Here is a 14,409-nt window from a genome sequence, read left to right as displayed (position 1 = left end):
ACTGCATTCACACGTGCACTCACACACTGCATTCACACGTGCACTCATGCACACACCTGCACACACACCCCTACATATACACACATGCACTCATGCACATAGTGTGCTCCTATATGTGTGCTTGCACACGTGCCTGCCTTTGCACACACACATTCTCAGACACATGCAGGTTCTAATCTCAGGAAGTTGGATCCAGTTCTGGAGGTTCAAACCCCTCAAGGCTACATCTCCCTACGAGCATTTCTCCAGACCCCTGTATAACCTTCCAGAGCCACAGGCTATGTGCCCCACTGCCAGTGCCTGGTGACCTGCAAAGTCTCAGGAGTTGGACACTTTCTGGCGAGGCCAAGATGGCCTCCAGGCTTTGGATGGAGGACAGGAAAGCCACAGTCTAGAAGAGGTCAGAAGGGGGCTGAACAGCTCCCCACCGCGGCGCCCGTAAGTTGACCACTCCCATCTCCCCAGACCTCGAATTCCTCGGAGGCAGGATCATGGATAGGTAGAGGTCCTGTGGTGGCATCAGGAAGAGCAGACACTGGGAGACGGCCATGAGGATCAGGGGCCCAAGGGGACAGTCCTGGGGGATGTGGGATTTGGGTGAGGAATCATGCAGGATGGGAATTCTCTATGTGATAGACCTGGGCCCAACTCCAGGGTGTTGGGAGAAGAGCTGCAGAAGAAAACCAAATTGCGTTGTTCTCACCCCAAGCCTCCCCTCAGAATATCTGGCACCATGTGACCCAGACCAGCCCCGTCAGGAAAGAGCAAGGCCAGGAAGGGTGCCATCCTGCCAGGGGGCGAGGAGCAGGAGGTGCCAGTTGATGGCCTGCAGGAACACTGGGCTAGTTACCCTCCCTCCCGCCCCCAGCAGCAGGCGGGCCCAGAGAATGACTCAGAAGCGGGTGCTCTGGTAGCGTAGGCGCCGCAGGTCTGCAAGACCCTCAGTCCGGCTGTACACCTCCCTGCAGGGACTCTCGGCCAGTCACCGGGCCCCCGCCCCACCACCCCCACCACTGCTGCTGCCACTGCCACTGCTGCTGCCACTGCTGGAGCTGCCGCTGCTGCACCGGTCCTCGTAGATGGAGATCTCGATCTGGAGTGGCGTTAAGGAGGGCTGCGAGCTGCCAAGCAGGGGCGGACGGGAACCAGCTGATGGAGGCCAGCAGGGGAGCATGCGGCGAAGCTGGTGCGGCTTCCTCAACAGTGAGGATGTGGAGGCCTGGGGAGCTGGACCCCCAGTCCTTTACGCGCACGCACTCACACAGTTCACAGTTCCGGAGACTTGTAGGGCCGGACACTGCACTGGGCGCACAGCCAGGATCAGGAGCTTACACTTCAGTGGGTCTAATGGCCATATCCCAGGACTCGGATGTGCCCAGGAGCTGGTGTCACTGCACAGAAAGTGTGAGGACTCTGGTGTCCTGAGTTCAAATGTCAACTTGCCCACACTTGAGCTATATGCCCTTGGACCAGTCACTTAACCCATCACTTATCACGTCTGTCAGTGAGGATAATAGTGGAATCTTGGGGTTGCTGTGAGAATGAGAGGCACCAAGCACAAGGCCTGGCACGCAGTGAAGGCTCAGTAAAGGGGATCACCACCACCAGGCTTTATAAACACGAGATGCTGGTATCTGTGTTTTCTTTCTTCTTTTCTCCGTCAGTTTTCCAGTAAAAGTTATTTATCAACAATCCTACTCTCACTGCTGCTGACCGTGGTCAGGAAGGTGCACACCTTGACCACATGTTTCCCGGTGGGTTAAGCAAACCTACAACCCTCCCCTCAGGACCTCGTTTTTCCCGTCTGTGAAAGGGGGGCAGTGAGCTCTACCACACAGCATTAGAGGAGGATGACACAAGATTGGGGGCCTGTAAACATATGTGGAGATGTGCATGCTGCCTGAGGGGCAGCACAGCCTCGTGGTTAAGGGTGGGCCCGGGGTTAAGTCCTGGCTCCGATGTTCACCAGCTGGGGACCCTGAGCCCTGATTTAGCTCCAGTGGGCTCATCTACAAAGGGGAATCATACAAGTGACCCACCTGATGGGGGGTTATGAGATCTACACGAATTCATGGTTTCAAAGCACTTGCGTTGAGATCCGGCGCGCACTGAGAACAGCTTAAGTGCAGCTCAGTACAAGCAGACCCTGAAATACACAAACAGCACCAGTAACTTGCTGGTGACCAGGGATGTGGGAAATCCTAGGAAATCCCTGATCAGAGGCCCCTAGGGTGACCCCATTTCCTGGCTGCCTCCCCGGGGACCCCACTGGTCGGCAGCTGTGTGCCCTTGCACAGACCAGCCAGGAAGGATACAACCCTCATCCCACGCTCCACAGGGTCCGTAAGAAGGAGGCCTCGAGGAGCAAAGATCTTCTCATTCTGCTCCTGGATGTAGCGGGAGATCTTCTTGAGAACCTGCAAGGAGAGGGGCCGGTTGAGGATGAGGGTGAAGCATGGGAGCCCCGGGGGAGGGGACGCAGGGCAGTCGGGGAGGGAGCCACCTTCTCGTAGTGGGTCTCCATGCAGAGGAAGATGAAGTAGGCCGTGGCACAGGCCAGACACCCCTCAAGGTAGGAGCTGCCCCCAATCTTCTCGGCCTCTGCGTAGAAGCTGTTGAGGGTCTTCACAGTCTCCTCGAAGAGCTGCCGCTCAATCTGGAGGGAGAGATGGACAGAGAGCCAGGCCCAGTTCAGCCTCCCGAGATTGTGGACAGTCACAGGTGGGAGGGAGGGTGGCAGTGGTGGGGCCACACCAGTGGGGATGGGGGCATACCAGCAGGACCAGAGAGGCTGCAGGTTCCCGTGGAGCAGAAAGAGGACTGAACTGGGAATCAGGAGACCTGGGGTCCAGTCCAGACATGGCTGTCAACTAGCTGTGTGACCTTGGACTAACAACTACTATAACCTCAGTTTCCACATCTATAAAATGGGAATAAGAATGGTTACTTGGCCTCCCTTGGAAACGGGAAACTCCCTTGACATCCTGGATGTGAATGTTTTCTGCAGTGGATCAGGCAGGAATTCCAGTGACTTTGTCACCCTCCCACCCCCATCCCCCATTTTAATGGCTGTGAGAGAGCTCAGAACCTAATAGGAGGGGCTCTCCCTGTTTGGATGGAACTCCAACTGCATGGGACTGACTGGGTGAGACCTCAAGAGCATCTCTCCAGGAGAGGGCACTTCCTCCTAGCTCAGAGGTCATCTGGAACACCATAGCCCCGTGTGTTTGGACAAGTGGGAGCTGTCCTGCCTGCATCCATATTCATAATAGCTAATATTTATTAAGCACTTTCTATGTACCAGGTATTTTTTGTGTATTCTTTCATTTAATACTCATGACAATTCTTTTTTTCTCTCTCTTTTTGCTGAGGAAGATTCGCCCCAAGCTAACATCTGTGCCAGTCTTCCTCTATTTTGTATGTGGGTCACTACCACAGCATGACCACCAACAAGTGGTGTCAGGCCATGCCCAGGAACCAAACCCAAGCCGCTGATGTGGAGCATGCCAAACTTAACCACTAGACCATGGGGCCAGCCCCTCTCATGACAATTCTATCAGAGAAGTATGACTGCCATCCCCATTTTGCAAGTGAGGATCGATCAAAGCTCTGCTCTGTGGTCCAGGCCACCATCATCTCTGGCCTTTTAACTGGTCTCCCTGCCTCCAGCCCCACCAAGTGAGCCTGTTAAATTCAGATCATGTCACAGCTTAGATCAAGAGCTGCCCGTATTGTCCCATCTCTCACCAAGGAAGATCCAAGAGTTCTTGCAACACCCACTACACACTACAGGGCCTGGCCCTGCAACCCCTCTGAGCCTGTCTCCTACCTTCTCCCTCACTTAGCCCCCATTCTAGCCACACTGACCACCTGCTGCTTCCTGAAAATGCCACAGGTCCTTTGTGCCTGTGTCCTCGGCTGCAGTGCCTTCCCCCAGACACCCCCTGTGCCGGATCATCCTTTACTTCCCTCAGGTCTCACCTTATTAGACGGGCACGCCCCGACCGTTCACCTTACCCAGCTCTCCCTATCCCCTTGACGACCTCCCCCCTTATTTTTCTAGTATTTGTCATCACCTGAGCTACTATATATTTACTTGTTTGTTGTTTTATTTTTTGTACCCCCAATAGACAAAACTCCATGGGTTCACTCCTATATCCCCAGGCCTGATACATAGTAGGTGCTCAATAAATACTTGCTGAATGCTGAGTGGACATGTCCAAGGTCACACAGCTCTGACCGAGTCTGTGCTCTGCACCATGGAACCCTACACCAGACAGCCTAGAAGGTCGAGCTCTAAACTCCGCAATTGTCTGGGTGTTTCTTACCCCATATTTTACATTCTCCAGAGCACCCCTTCCCCACTCACCCCCACAGGACCAGAACTGTCCATCACACAGGTTAGGGACCTCCCTCACTGCCTAGGATAGAAGCTCTTCCCAAGAGTAATCAGGAGCTTTGGGTTTTTTGGCCACTGTCCCTACACAGATCTGGAGTGAACCCATAGAGAAAATTCTGCCCGTGTGGCCCATGAGCCAAGCCCTGCTGCTGTACCCCAGGGGTCACCCCACCCCAAAGGACAGTCCTTTAAGATGAGGAGACCCATACAGCTCCCCAAAAGCCACTTAGGAGTCAGATCATCAAAAGCTGGCCCCACCCCCACCTTCCCAAACCCCTTCAGATCTGCCTGGGCTGCTGAATGGAAGGATCGTGGTCTGTCCTCTGCCCTCCCCCAATCCCAGGCCAGTTCTAAGGCAGCCTTGGGTGAGGGCTTCATACACTCCCAGAACCAGGAGCAAAACTCAGCAGATGGTGCTGGTGCCTTGCAAGGAGCCGGTGGTCCATGAGACACCCAAGTAGCTGGGGGAGGGAGAGGCCGTGGGCAGAGCCCTTGGTTGACAGCCTCTGAAGCCACCAGCAGACTCCGCGATGTAGCAGACTCTCCTTGGCTCTCCCCTCTGCCTGAGGCAGGGAGAAGGAGGGAAAAGCAGCCTCAGCGCTTCCTCCAGGTCTCTAAGCTTTCCCTGCCCAGACTCTGATCATGAAGGCATCCAGAGTTATCTGTACCCACTAAGGATGCAACTGCATCGGTAGGAAAATATGAGTCTTGTGAAAAAGCAGAGTCAGGACTAAGGCCCTTCTGGTCCTCACTCACTTTGGTAGGTCACTTCCTCTTCCTGGCCCTGCGTTTCCCCTCTTCAGTGAGAGGGATGAACTAGTGCAGTGTTCCTCAAACTTTGACGCCTAGGTGAATAACTTCAGGATCTCTTTACAATGCAGATGCTGGCTCAGTAGATCCAGGGGGGCCCGAGATTCTGCACTTCCAGGGCACGCTGATCTTGCCAGTCCACAGACCACAGTTTTAGGTCAAGGGCTGAGTGGTTCTCAATCCTGGGGCACGCTAAAGTCACCTGGGCAGCTCTTAAAATTTAGACATGCCCAAGTCTCTCCTCCAAGAGATGCTGGTTTGGGAAGGGGGAGGATGGGTCAGAGCAGCAAAGACGGCCACTGCCGTGCTCTACCCAAGCTGCCACCCTGCACTGTTTTTCCCAAAAGTTCCTGGGTGATTCTAACGTGCAGCCAAGTGTGAGAAGCGCTGTACTAGAAGACCAGCGAGTCACAGAGCGTGATCTATGAATCACCCGATTCTGCGTCACCTGGGGATTCCTCATTAAAAATTAAGACCCTCAACCCTGGCTGCACATTGGAACCACCTGGGGAAATTTAAAGCAACGCTGATGCCTGGGCCCCCCTCCCAGAGACTGATTTAACTGGTCTAGGGGTGTGGCCTGGGCATCAGGATTTTTTTAATTTCCCCCAGAAATTCCAATGTGCAGCCAGGGTTGAGACCTGCTAAAAAGGGGAGATTGCTGAACCCAGTCCGACAACTGAGCCAGCGTGTCTGATGACGCGTATCTTCCAATAGGACTGAGCAATTTATGTTTAACAAGCTCTCAGAAATTTGAGAGCTGCTGGACTAGAAAATTCCTGAGGTTTCTTCAGCTCTAACTTTCTAGGAGGAGACAGCATGACAATGCTAAAGACGTTTTTTTATTCTTCCATGTGAGGTGGCTGAACAAGTTATGTGTCCAATTCACATCTATCCTGGAAAAAAAATACATTCGAATAAGCCCCTCAGTTCCATCATGGCCTGTGTTCCAGGCTTAGAAAGAGACGTCCTTACCCGGCTGTCCAGCTCTGGGGGGAATTTGGTCTGGAACTGACAGATGGTCCCATCGCTGTAGTCTCTCTGGATGAAGACCTTGGTGGCTAGTGAGGCACTTCGCCGGAGCTCCTGCAGGTTGTGGACCTGAGGAGACACCACTCGGGGTGAACATCTGTCTGGGTTCGTCCCAGACTGAGGGGTTTTTCAGGATGTGGGTCTTTCAGGGCTGAACCAGGAAAGTCCCTGGCAAAATGGGACAAGCTGGCCACTCTACAAGTGCTCCAGGAAGGCCTGGGGGAGCAGGACTGTGGAGTTTGCCCATGAAGGTGCCTCGAGCTATCCCAGAAAGATCTAGAAAAAGCCTGAAGCACGGCCAAAGCTGAACCAAAATGAGACATTCTAGAACCATCAAGAGAGCTAGAAACAAATTTTAACAATAGGAAAAGACGTCCTGGTGGCTAGCCTAGGTCACACCGTCTCTCTCTCTCTCACACACACACACACACACACACAGAGATGCATGGTGGGACCTTTCACACCTTCATTCATTCAGCAAATATCAATGTCAGGCCTTGGCTTGAGGGAACCCAGCACTGAACAAGACCCTGCCAAGTGGAGCTTACAACAGGGTTGGGGGAGGGGAGTGTGTGGTCCAGAGGAGTACCCGATGTGAACATGAACTCAGAGAAGATTTGGGTTCAGGCCAAGTTACAGCCCGGGTCAGAGAGCACCATGGGTGGTTTTCACAACTAGCACTTCTTGCCATAGGAAAGAAGGCACCCATGAATGTCCAAATGCCCAGAGAAAATTGTGGATATAGTAGGCTGAGGCCAGAAATTGAAGAGATACCCCACCCGAGTAGGAAGGAGTGGGGTGACTTCTGTCCCTTGTCCACACCTGCAGACTTGACACTGACACAGACTCTGTTTGAAGGGAGTGGACTCAGTTCCACAGAAGAACAGGGCCTCTTCCTTCCACCCCCAGCCTCAGTCACCCACGTTCCAGACAAGCACCCCGGTGGGTAAAACATGCCAGACACTGGAACCACGCGGTGACCAAGCCCCAAAGGCAGAGCAACCAATGGCCAGTCCATCCTGGGTAATTAAGGTGAATCCGTTTAGTCACTCAGCTCTCATTTATTGAGTCCCTACCACTGCCAGGCTCTGGGGACGCTGAGCAAAGGACAGTCTATGAGCTCCGGGAAGACAAGTAAATATATAATGAATTAAACTGTGATAAATGCTACAGAGAAGTAACATCTTACCCAGAAAAGCTCGCTCAGAAAAGGCTTCCTGAGGTCTGTGTTGAGTTATAAAGGAGTTACAGTGGTGGGGGGCAGGTGGGGAGTGGGGAGAGGGAGGAAAAGACAACCCCGGGAGGGGAGAAGCTTGTGCAAAGCAGCGAAGATGGCAGAGAACGCGCTTTCCTCCAATAACTGGAGGCAGATTTCAGCCAGACTGGAGTTGGTTTGTGGATCAGGTAAGAGCAGTAGGAGATAGGGGTGCAGAGGAGGTGAGGGTTGGATGGCAAAGAGCTGGAGGGGTTTCTGCTGGAGGGGAGGATTTAAGACGGAAGATAAAACTTGCTTAAAAACTGGGAGAAGAATAAATAATGCGAGAAAGGTTGTCAGTATCGTAGCAGGAGCAGATAATTGGTAGATCAAAGTCCTGAAAAGGTGGGAATCAGGGATGGCTAACGAGACTTTCCTAAACCCAAGTGAACCTTGCTCTACGTAAGAGACATGCTCCCAAAGTGTCGCGATGGGATGAAATAGCGTGCAAGTGCTCATCTAGTCTTAATAGTCCTTGATTCCTCTAATCAAGGTTTTAATTGAGGAAGTCCCCTTGATATCTACTAGGACCCTATGATAACTTGGAAAAGCAATGAATGCTTTGGTAATATAAATAAGTTATTCATTAACTTGTCTGCTCTGCCTGGTTATGGTTTCATACTGTTGTATTTTCAAAAGAAGAGGAAGGGGATGTGCCTTTCCTCTGCTCTTCTAAAACCGCTTACACCAACCAGTGGATCTTGAGGATGGATCCTCTTAGCCGCAGAAAGATCGTTCTGGCAGCTCAGTGAGGGATGCATGGGAAGTGGGCATGACTGGGGTAGGAGGCAAGTTGAAAACTAAAGTCCAGGGAAAAACTAAAGTGGGTCTAAACCAAGAAAAGCAGTGGTGAGAATGGAAAGAAAGGGAGAGAGCAGTGCTGCAGGCATCCTGGTGTAGACTCAGCTTCCTCTCCTCCAACATCCTCCTCTGTCTGTGTCTGAGTGCACACGTGCACATGTGTGCACACACACGTGTGCTACCATGAAGGTATGTCTCTCTAGTGACTGCCTAGCTGTTGACCACAGCCACTTCCTCTTCCTCCTAGGCACACAGCTAGATTAATTCCCAGCCTCCTGTGCAGGTAGGTGTGGCCATATGACTGAATGGAATGTGAGTGAAAGTGATGATGTCTGTATGTGCTTGGTTCATAAAGACCACCACTCCTTCATGCTCTTTCCCATTCCACGAAAACCAAGGGAGCCATCTGTTAAAGATGGTGGAGCCACAAGTTGGAAAGAGCCTGAGTCCCTGAATCACTGCCTGGAGGAGATCCATCCGCTGATCAGGAACACCTGTCTAGGACTTTACCAAGCAGGAAACAAACTTCTATTGTATTACGACATTAAGATTTTAAAGGGTGGGGCTGGCCCAGTGGCAAAGTGGTTAGGTTCACTCTCTCTGCTTTGGTGACCCGGGGTTCATGGGTTTGGATCCCAGGCACAGACCTACACACCGCTCATCAAGCCATGCTGTGGCAGCGTCCCACACACAAAATAGAGGAAGATTGGCAACAGATTTTAGCTCAGGGCCAATCTTCCTCCTCAAAAAAAAAAAGATTTTAAAGGGTGCTACCTTACATAATACAGTCCCACTTCCTCTTGGCTTTGATCAGTACTTTGATCCTCAATAGCTTGAGTGGAAGAGGTCACCACCTTAGAACACTGAGCTTTGGAACACTGTCCTAGCTCTAGGTGACTAGGGATCTGCTTCCCTCCCTGGAAAGTGTTTGTGGGGTCTTGAGTTGCTAGAAGATGGTATCAGACACATTTTTTAAAATTTTTTCTTTTGAGGAAGATTAGTTCTGAACTAACATCTGCTGCTAATCCTCCTCTTTTTTTTTTTTTTTTTTGCTGAGGAAGACTGGCCCTGAGCTAACATCTGTGCCCATCTTCCTCTACTTTATATGTGGGACGCCTACCACAGCATGGCTTGCCAAGCTGTGCCACGTCCCCACCCGGGATCGGAACTGCCGAACCCAGGGCCACCAAAGGGGAACATGTGAACTTAACTGCTGCGCCACTGGGCCAGCCCTGGTATCAGACACATTGTATATACCAGAGCTTTAGTCTCCCAGATCTACACAGAGCACACACGTCACAGGCTCACGTGTAGTCGCTGAAGAGTAGGATTTAAGGCTCTCTGCATCCATCGTGGCTCAGTTGTGAAGTACCAAAAAGCCCTGGTGGAAAGATGGCCCATTGACCTGGGAGCAGGAGGCCTGGGTGCTAGTCCTGGCCACACGACCCTGGGAAATTCTTCCCATCTCTGGGCCTCTGTCTCTTCAACTAGAAACTGAGAAGCTGGAGCTACGTAATCACTTAAAACCCCTTCCAGCTCTGACATTCTGGAGGCCTTATCAAGGATGATGAACACAAATGTTTACAGGGGCCAAGCACGTAAATGGGCCAGGTGGGGACTGTGGCTAAATAGAAAACTCATGTCCTGCCCCAACAAAGCAGCTGACGTTGCCATGTGAGAATGTGGGCCCGGGTTGCCACACTTCTGACATTTTAAGAGAAGCCATAGACCTGGATTTCCTTAATATCAAATACCCTGATTTTTTAATGTTTACAATAAATTTTTTAAATTTATAAGCACCAAGCAGACCAAATAAGGCACACCTGTGAACCAGATCCATCGCTAGAGTTGCCAGTTTAGGACCTCTGAATAAGGAATCCCTCGGAAGGGGGCCTGGGACCAGAGCTAGAGCAGGCTCCAGGCCACTTGCCAGCTACCTAGCTTTCAGGAAACTGGTGGGGGTTTTAGGCAGAGACCCATGATGCTCTGAAATCCCACAAGGGCGTCCAAGAACATGCTCACGCCCCTTTGTGAGGCCACAGCTTCCATGTGTCCCCCAGGCGGCTCCCTCAGGATTTCTTAACTCACCCAGACACCTGGGCTTCTCATCCTCTTCTCACCTTCCCCAACCCTTCCCTCTCTCCCATCACCCTCCCCTGGCCTGCTGGCAGCTGAGAAACGACAGGACCAAGAGGCATTTCATGAGGAAGAAAGAAAAAATCAGTGTGAGATCTGCTGGCACCCATTTTTGAACCACAGTGTGACAGGGAGGGGGTGGCTACCTGGGAAGTGGGTACCCCAGGTCACACATTTAGGGCCTGTACACCCGACAGAGCCAACCTGGCAGAGTTGGGGAAGAGTGAGCACTGCAGCACAGATGAGCGCTCCCGGGCTCCTTGTTGGTCCCAAGACAAACAGGAGGCCCCATCTGGCCCACATCTCCACCCTCATTAAATACCAGCTAATTCCAGAGGATGCATTTGAGGCTCAACTCAACAATCAAGAGATTCAGCGGATGAGCCAACACAGTGCTCCCTGGCTGGGGTGTGGAGGAGGAGTGAGGATCATGAGTCACAGGCAACCCAGTCAGGATGGAAGCCCGGACACAGGGCCTCTCTTCTCAGCCCTCACCAGGGCCCAAGCCCAGCCCATCGTCTGCTGGTTGTTAATTCCATGCCTTGGAAGTCAAACCTCCAAATGCCTTGCTTGGGTAAAGCTACTTGGATCCATTAAAAATTCTCTTAGGGGCCAAACTTCACCACTCAGAGAAGTCCCTGCCAGCCAGTCATTTCCCAGTTGTGGCCACCTGGACCGCTTCCCAGGGCGGACCCTGTTCCCAGTGACACACATTAGGAGAGGTTTGTTGCTAAGGAAATGGGTTTCCAAATGAGGTCAGTGTGTGGCTCAAGAGGCTTCATCCCTCCTCTGAGTGCCTCACACACACCCCTCCCCTAATGCTAATTCCTAAACAGAAATTAGGGAGTAGAAAAGATCAAGTTTCCATGCCTTCCACCCAGGGATCCAAGGCTCCCTGATCTGTCTCGGTTCCTCCCCTTCTTCATCCCTCTCCTCAAAACACCTTCTGCTGGAGCTGAAGACTTCCCATTCAGAACCCTAAGGGAACGGACACAGGAGCTTGGCGTGAGCTTTTCCTTCTCCCAACAGGTTTTTCCTGGTAATCTTAACTCAGTCCTAACAGTACAAACAGCCTGGGGAGAATGACTCACTCCACAGCCCAGATACTTCGCACATCCTGTGCCTTGGCAGAACTAAGGCTTCTGCCTCAGGGCCGCCATCCGAGTCCACCTGAGGCCAAACTGGAAAATGGGCAATGTTTGCCCTCAGCTCCCCATCCCTATGGGCATTCCTCTGTCCTTCTGCCCTCAAGCTGACCCAGCCAGGCCAGTCAGGGGGCCTGAGTCCCCACCCTCCAGCCCTTCCTGAACTCCTTTGCATCCCTCCCCCATCAAAGCCTCAGGTCGAGCTGCCTAGTGCTCTCCGCTCTATTGGGCAACACAATTGGCTAATTGGATACACCTGGGTGCATCAGACAAGGCACTGGCCAGGGAAGCAGAAGGCAAGTTCTGGTCCTGGCTCTGCCACTTTTTAACCATATTTTCTTGAATAAGCCTCAGCATTCCAGTTGCATCATCTGTAAAATAGAATAATGATGCCTTCCTTGGCTCCTGCACAGGGATCAAACAAGCTTCTGAGCCTTGGTTGTCTCATCTGTTAATTGGGGATAATAATACCATTCTCACCCACTTCACAGGGTTGCTCTAAGGCTCAAAGGAGATCATGCATGTGATAGTGCTTTGTACCCAGTAAAGTGCTATATTCACAGAGGCCGTTATGAGCAAAGCCACTCCCAGGGGAGAGTCATACATGCCTAACAGCAGCCTCCTGGAAACCCCGCATCAACAAAGAGATGTGAGCCTGCTGGTTGAAATCTGTGGACCATAGCAGACCTGAGAGGGATATGCTGGGACAGATGGGCCTCTTGGAATCTCTGATCACATCACAGATGTGGCCACCTACCCTGCCTACACTGCTGGCCCAGCCGTGCCCATGTGGCTGAAGTTTCCCCTTTCTGCCCAACACCAGCAGCCTTTGCTGCAGTCTGGCAGCCCTGTCTGGAAGGTGACCAATTCCTTGGCCATTTCTCCCTTTGTTCTTCCTGCTCTTCTCAGTGTCTTTGGCACTTGAGGAGTATGCTGCATTCCTCCACCCTAGAAGCCAACTTCATGGGTCTGCTCAGGGCTTGCCCCCTCACAGGGCCCTGGGGGCCAAGCTCTCCTAGCTGACCCTGTGCTTTGTCAGAAAACCATGTGATGCCAAACAACTGCCCTTGTTCTGTGGTGACAATGACAGCAGAATAACAACAATAACACTTAGTATTGATGTCACGCTGCTCACCAGGATGCCCAGAGGCACTGCATAGAATCATTCAAAAGCCTCTGTTGTCCTCCTGGCTTGTGTTCCAGCTGGGCTGGAAATGCAGAAACACTGCAAAAGAAGTCAGCATCAGAACTGGAGAGACCCTGGTGTCCTGGGTTCCACTCCAAAGATTCAAAGCAAGAAACTTTCAGCTCTGCTGCTGACATGCTGTGTGAGTATCAGATAGGTCCTCCCCTTCTCCACATGTTAGCTTTCCCACTTAAAAAGTGGGGACATAAAGAGATCCATTGCCCTCATGAAATGAGGGGGTATGGGAGGTAATTCCTGATCTCTTAAGCATTGCACCAAGATTCTACCTTTAGCTAACAGGTCCCTCGACTTAGCTTTCAAATCCCTTTAAGGTGACACACCTAGAGGCACACCCTGAAGAAGACAGCTCCTCCCTTCAGACATGGGGGAAATGTGTGCACCAGGAAAACTCAAACGAGGTGAAAAAGGCAAGAAAGGGTGATATGCAAAAGCAGGGGTTAGTGCAAGTAGCTCATTAAAACCAATCATTTCGGTTTTTGGCCTGAGAATGTCTTTGTCCCCACCCTCCCCAGAAGGAAATGGGGATGTGGAGGTAAGTCTGTCATCTTTTAGCCAGGCTTTTGGGTTCAGAAGCTGGATGGCTGCACCGCATAGCAACAGCAGCCAGCTGCCTTCCCGCCCCTAAAACAGGCGCATGCTCATCTCTAACCCTTTGGGGAAGAGGTTTCAGGACTTGCAGTCCCCGGGAAGGGGAAATCCCAGCTGGTGCCCTGGAGCAACCCTGGCGCTAGTGCCAACAAGTGGCGCGGACAGCTTTGGGACTCAGATGGGGAAGATTGACACACGAGGGGTGAGATGAGCTCTCAGGGGGAGCCCTTCTCTTCCGCCCTGTCATTCCACCCGCCACCCCTTCCCTCGGGACCCGACTCGGGGAAACCACTCCATCCCATCCAGCCACTTCCCCACCTCCCCATCCTCCCCTCCTCCCCCCGCCATCTTTTCCCGCCCAGTCCGCCCTAGCGGAGATCTGTTCCCGCAGCAGTCGGGCACTGCCGACGGGCCAGGTGCTCGTCCCCTACCTCAGTGGCCATATTCCGGGGGCGCTGACCGCTCTGAGTCTGCTGCGGGGCCGGTCGAGGGTGCCTGTCCGCAGTGCTGACTCGGGAATCAGGTGGGTTGGCAGCGGCGAGATGGGGCCCGGGGCGCTGTCCGCGGTGCTGATGCGGAAGCCGGGGGCCCGGGCCCCGGTGGGCTGGTGGGCCGGCTGGCACCTGGGTCCGGGCGACGGCCGCTGTGCAGTCCGCGGTGCTGATGCGGGCTCCGGGCCAGGGAGGCGAGGCCGCGCCCGAAGATCTTCACAGCCGGATCGCCGGCTGCCGCTGCTCCTGCAGGCAACGGCCGGGTTTAGCTTTGAAGGCGGCGGTGGGGTTGGGGGTGGCGGGTGGAGGAGGGACTAGGCGCCTCCGCGGACCGGGAGGGGGAAGCGGCGGCCCCCAGACTCGGGCGCCTGCCCGCCGGAGAGGAGCCCCGCCCGTGGCCAGAGGCTCCGCTCCCGCCCGGCCCGGAGGCCCCGCCTCTCCTGCCTGCCCCTCCCCCTAGTGAGAGCGCCAGGAGCTGTGCACGCGCTCCCGCGGCCTCCAGAGACTCCCAGACCCGGAGGAGAGAGAGGAAGGACGGTTCTGGG

At 53.2% G+C, this 14,409-nt stretch overlaps 1 protein-coding gene across 5 annotated transcripts in view; it reads right to left on the bottom strand.

Annotated features, from left to right (window-relative positions):
• The window catches only part of GOLGA7B (golgin A7 family member B), a 15,107-nt gene extending 997 nt beyond the window's left edge, over positions 1-14,110 (bottom strand). Inside the window, exons 1-5 of one of the 5 annotated variants that reach the window (XR_006887500.1) lie at positions 13,805-14,110; positions 6,185-6,310; positions 2,504-2,656; positions 2,040-2,417; positions 1,262-1,564 (exon numbers count right to left, since the gene is read on the bottom strand). Coding sequence is in view for 1 of the 5 variants with exons in the window: in XM_046653619.1 (XP_046509575.1) it covers positions 983-1,093; positions 2,316-2,417; positions 2,504-2,656; positions 6,185-6,310; positions 13,805-13,816 (504 nt within the window). In the remaining 4 variants the exon portion in view is untranslated. Of the gene's footprint in view, positions 1-21; positions 1,094-1,261; positions 1,565-2,039; positions 2,418-2,503; positions 2,657-6,184; positions 6,311-13,804 lie in introns of those variants that run through there. The other 4 variants (XR_006887503.1, XR_006887502.1, XM_046653619.1 and 1 more) reach the window with 4 other exon arrangements.
• Positions 14,111-14,409: the final 299 nt, after the last annotated feature.

This window comes from Equus quagga, chromosome 2, assembly GCF_021613505.1.
Source record: "Equus quagga isolate Etosha38 chromosome 2, UCLA_HA_Equagga_1.0, whole genome shotgun sequence".
In the NCBI taxonomy this organism is placed as follows: Eukaryota; Metazoa; Chordata; class Mammalia; order Perissodactyla; family Equidae; genus Equus; species Equus quagga.
Note: the sequence above shows the minus strand (reverse complement) of the source record. Positions and strands in the feature narration are given on the sequence as shown.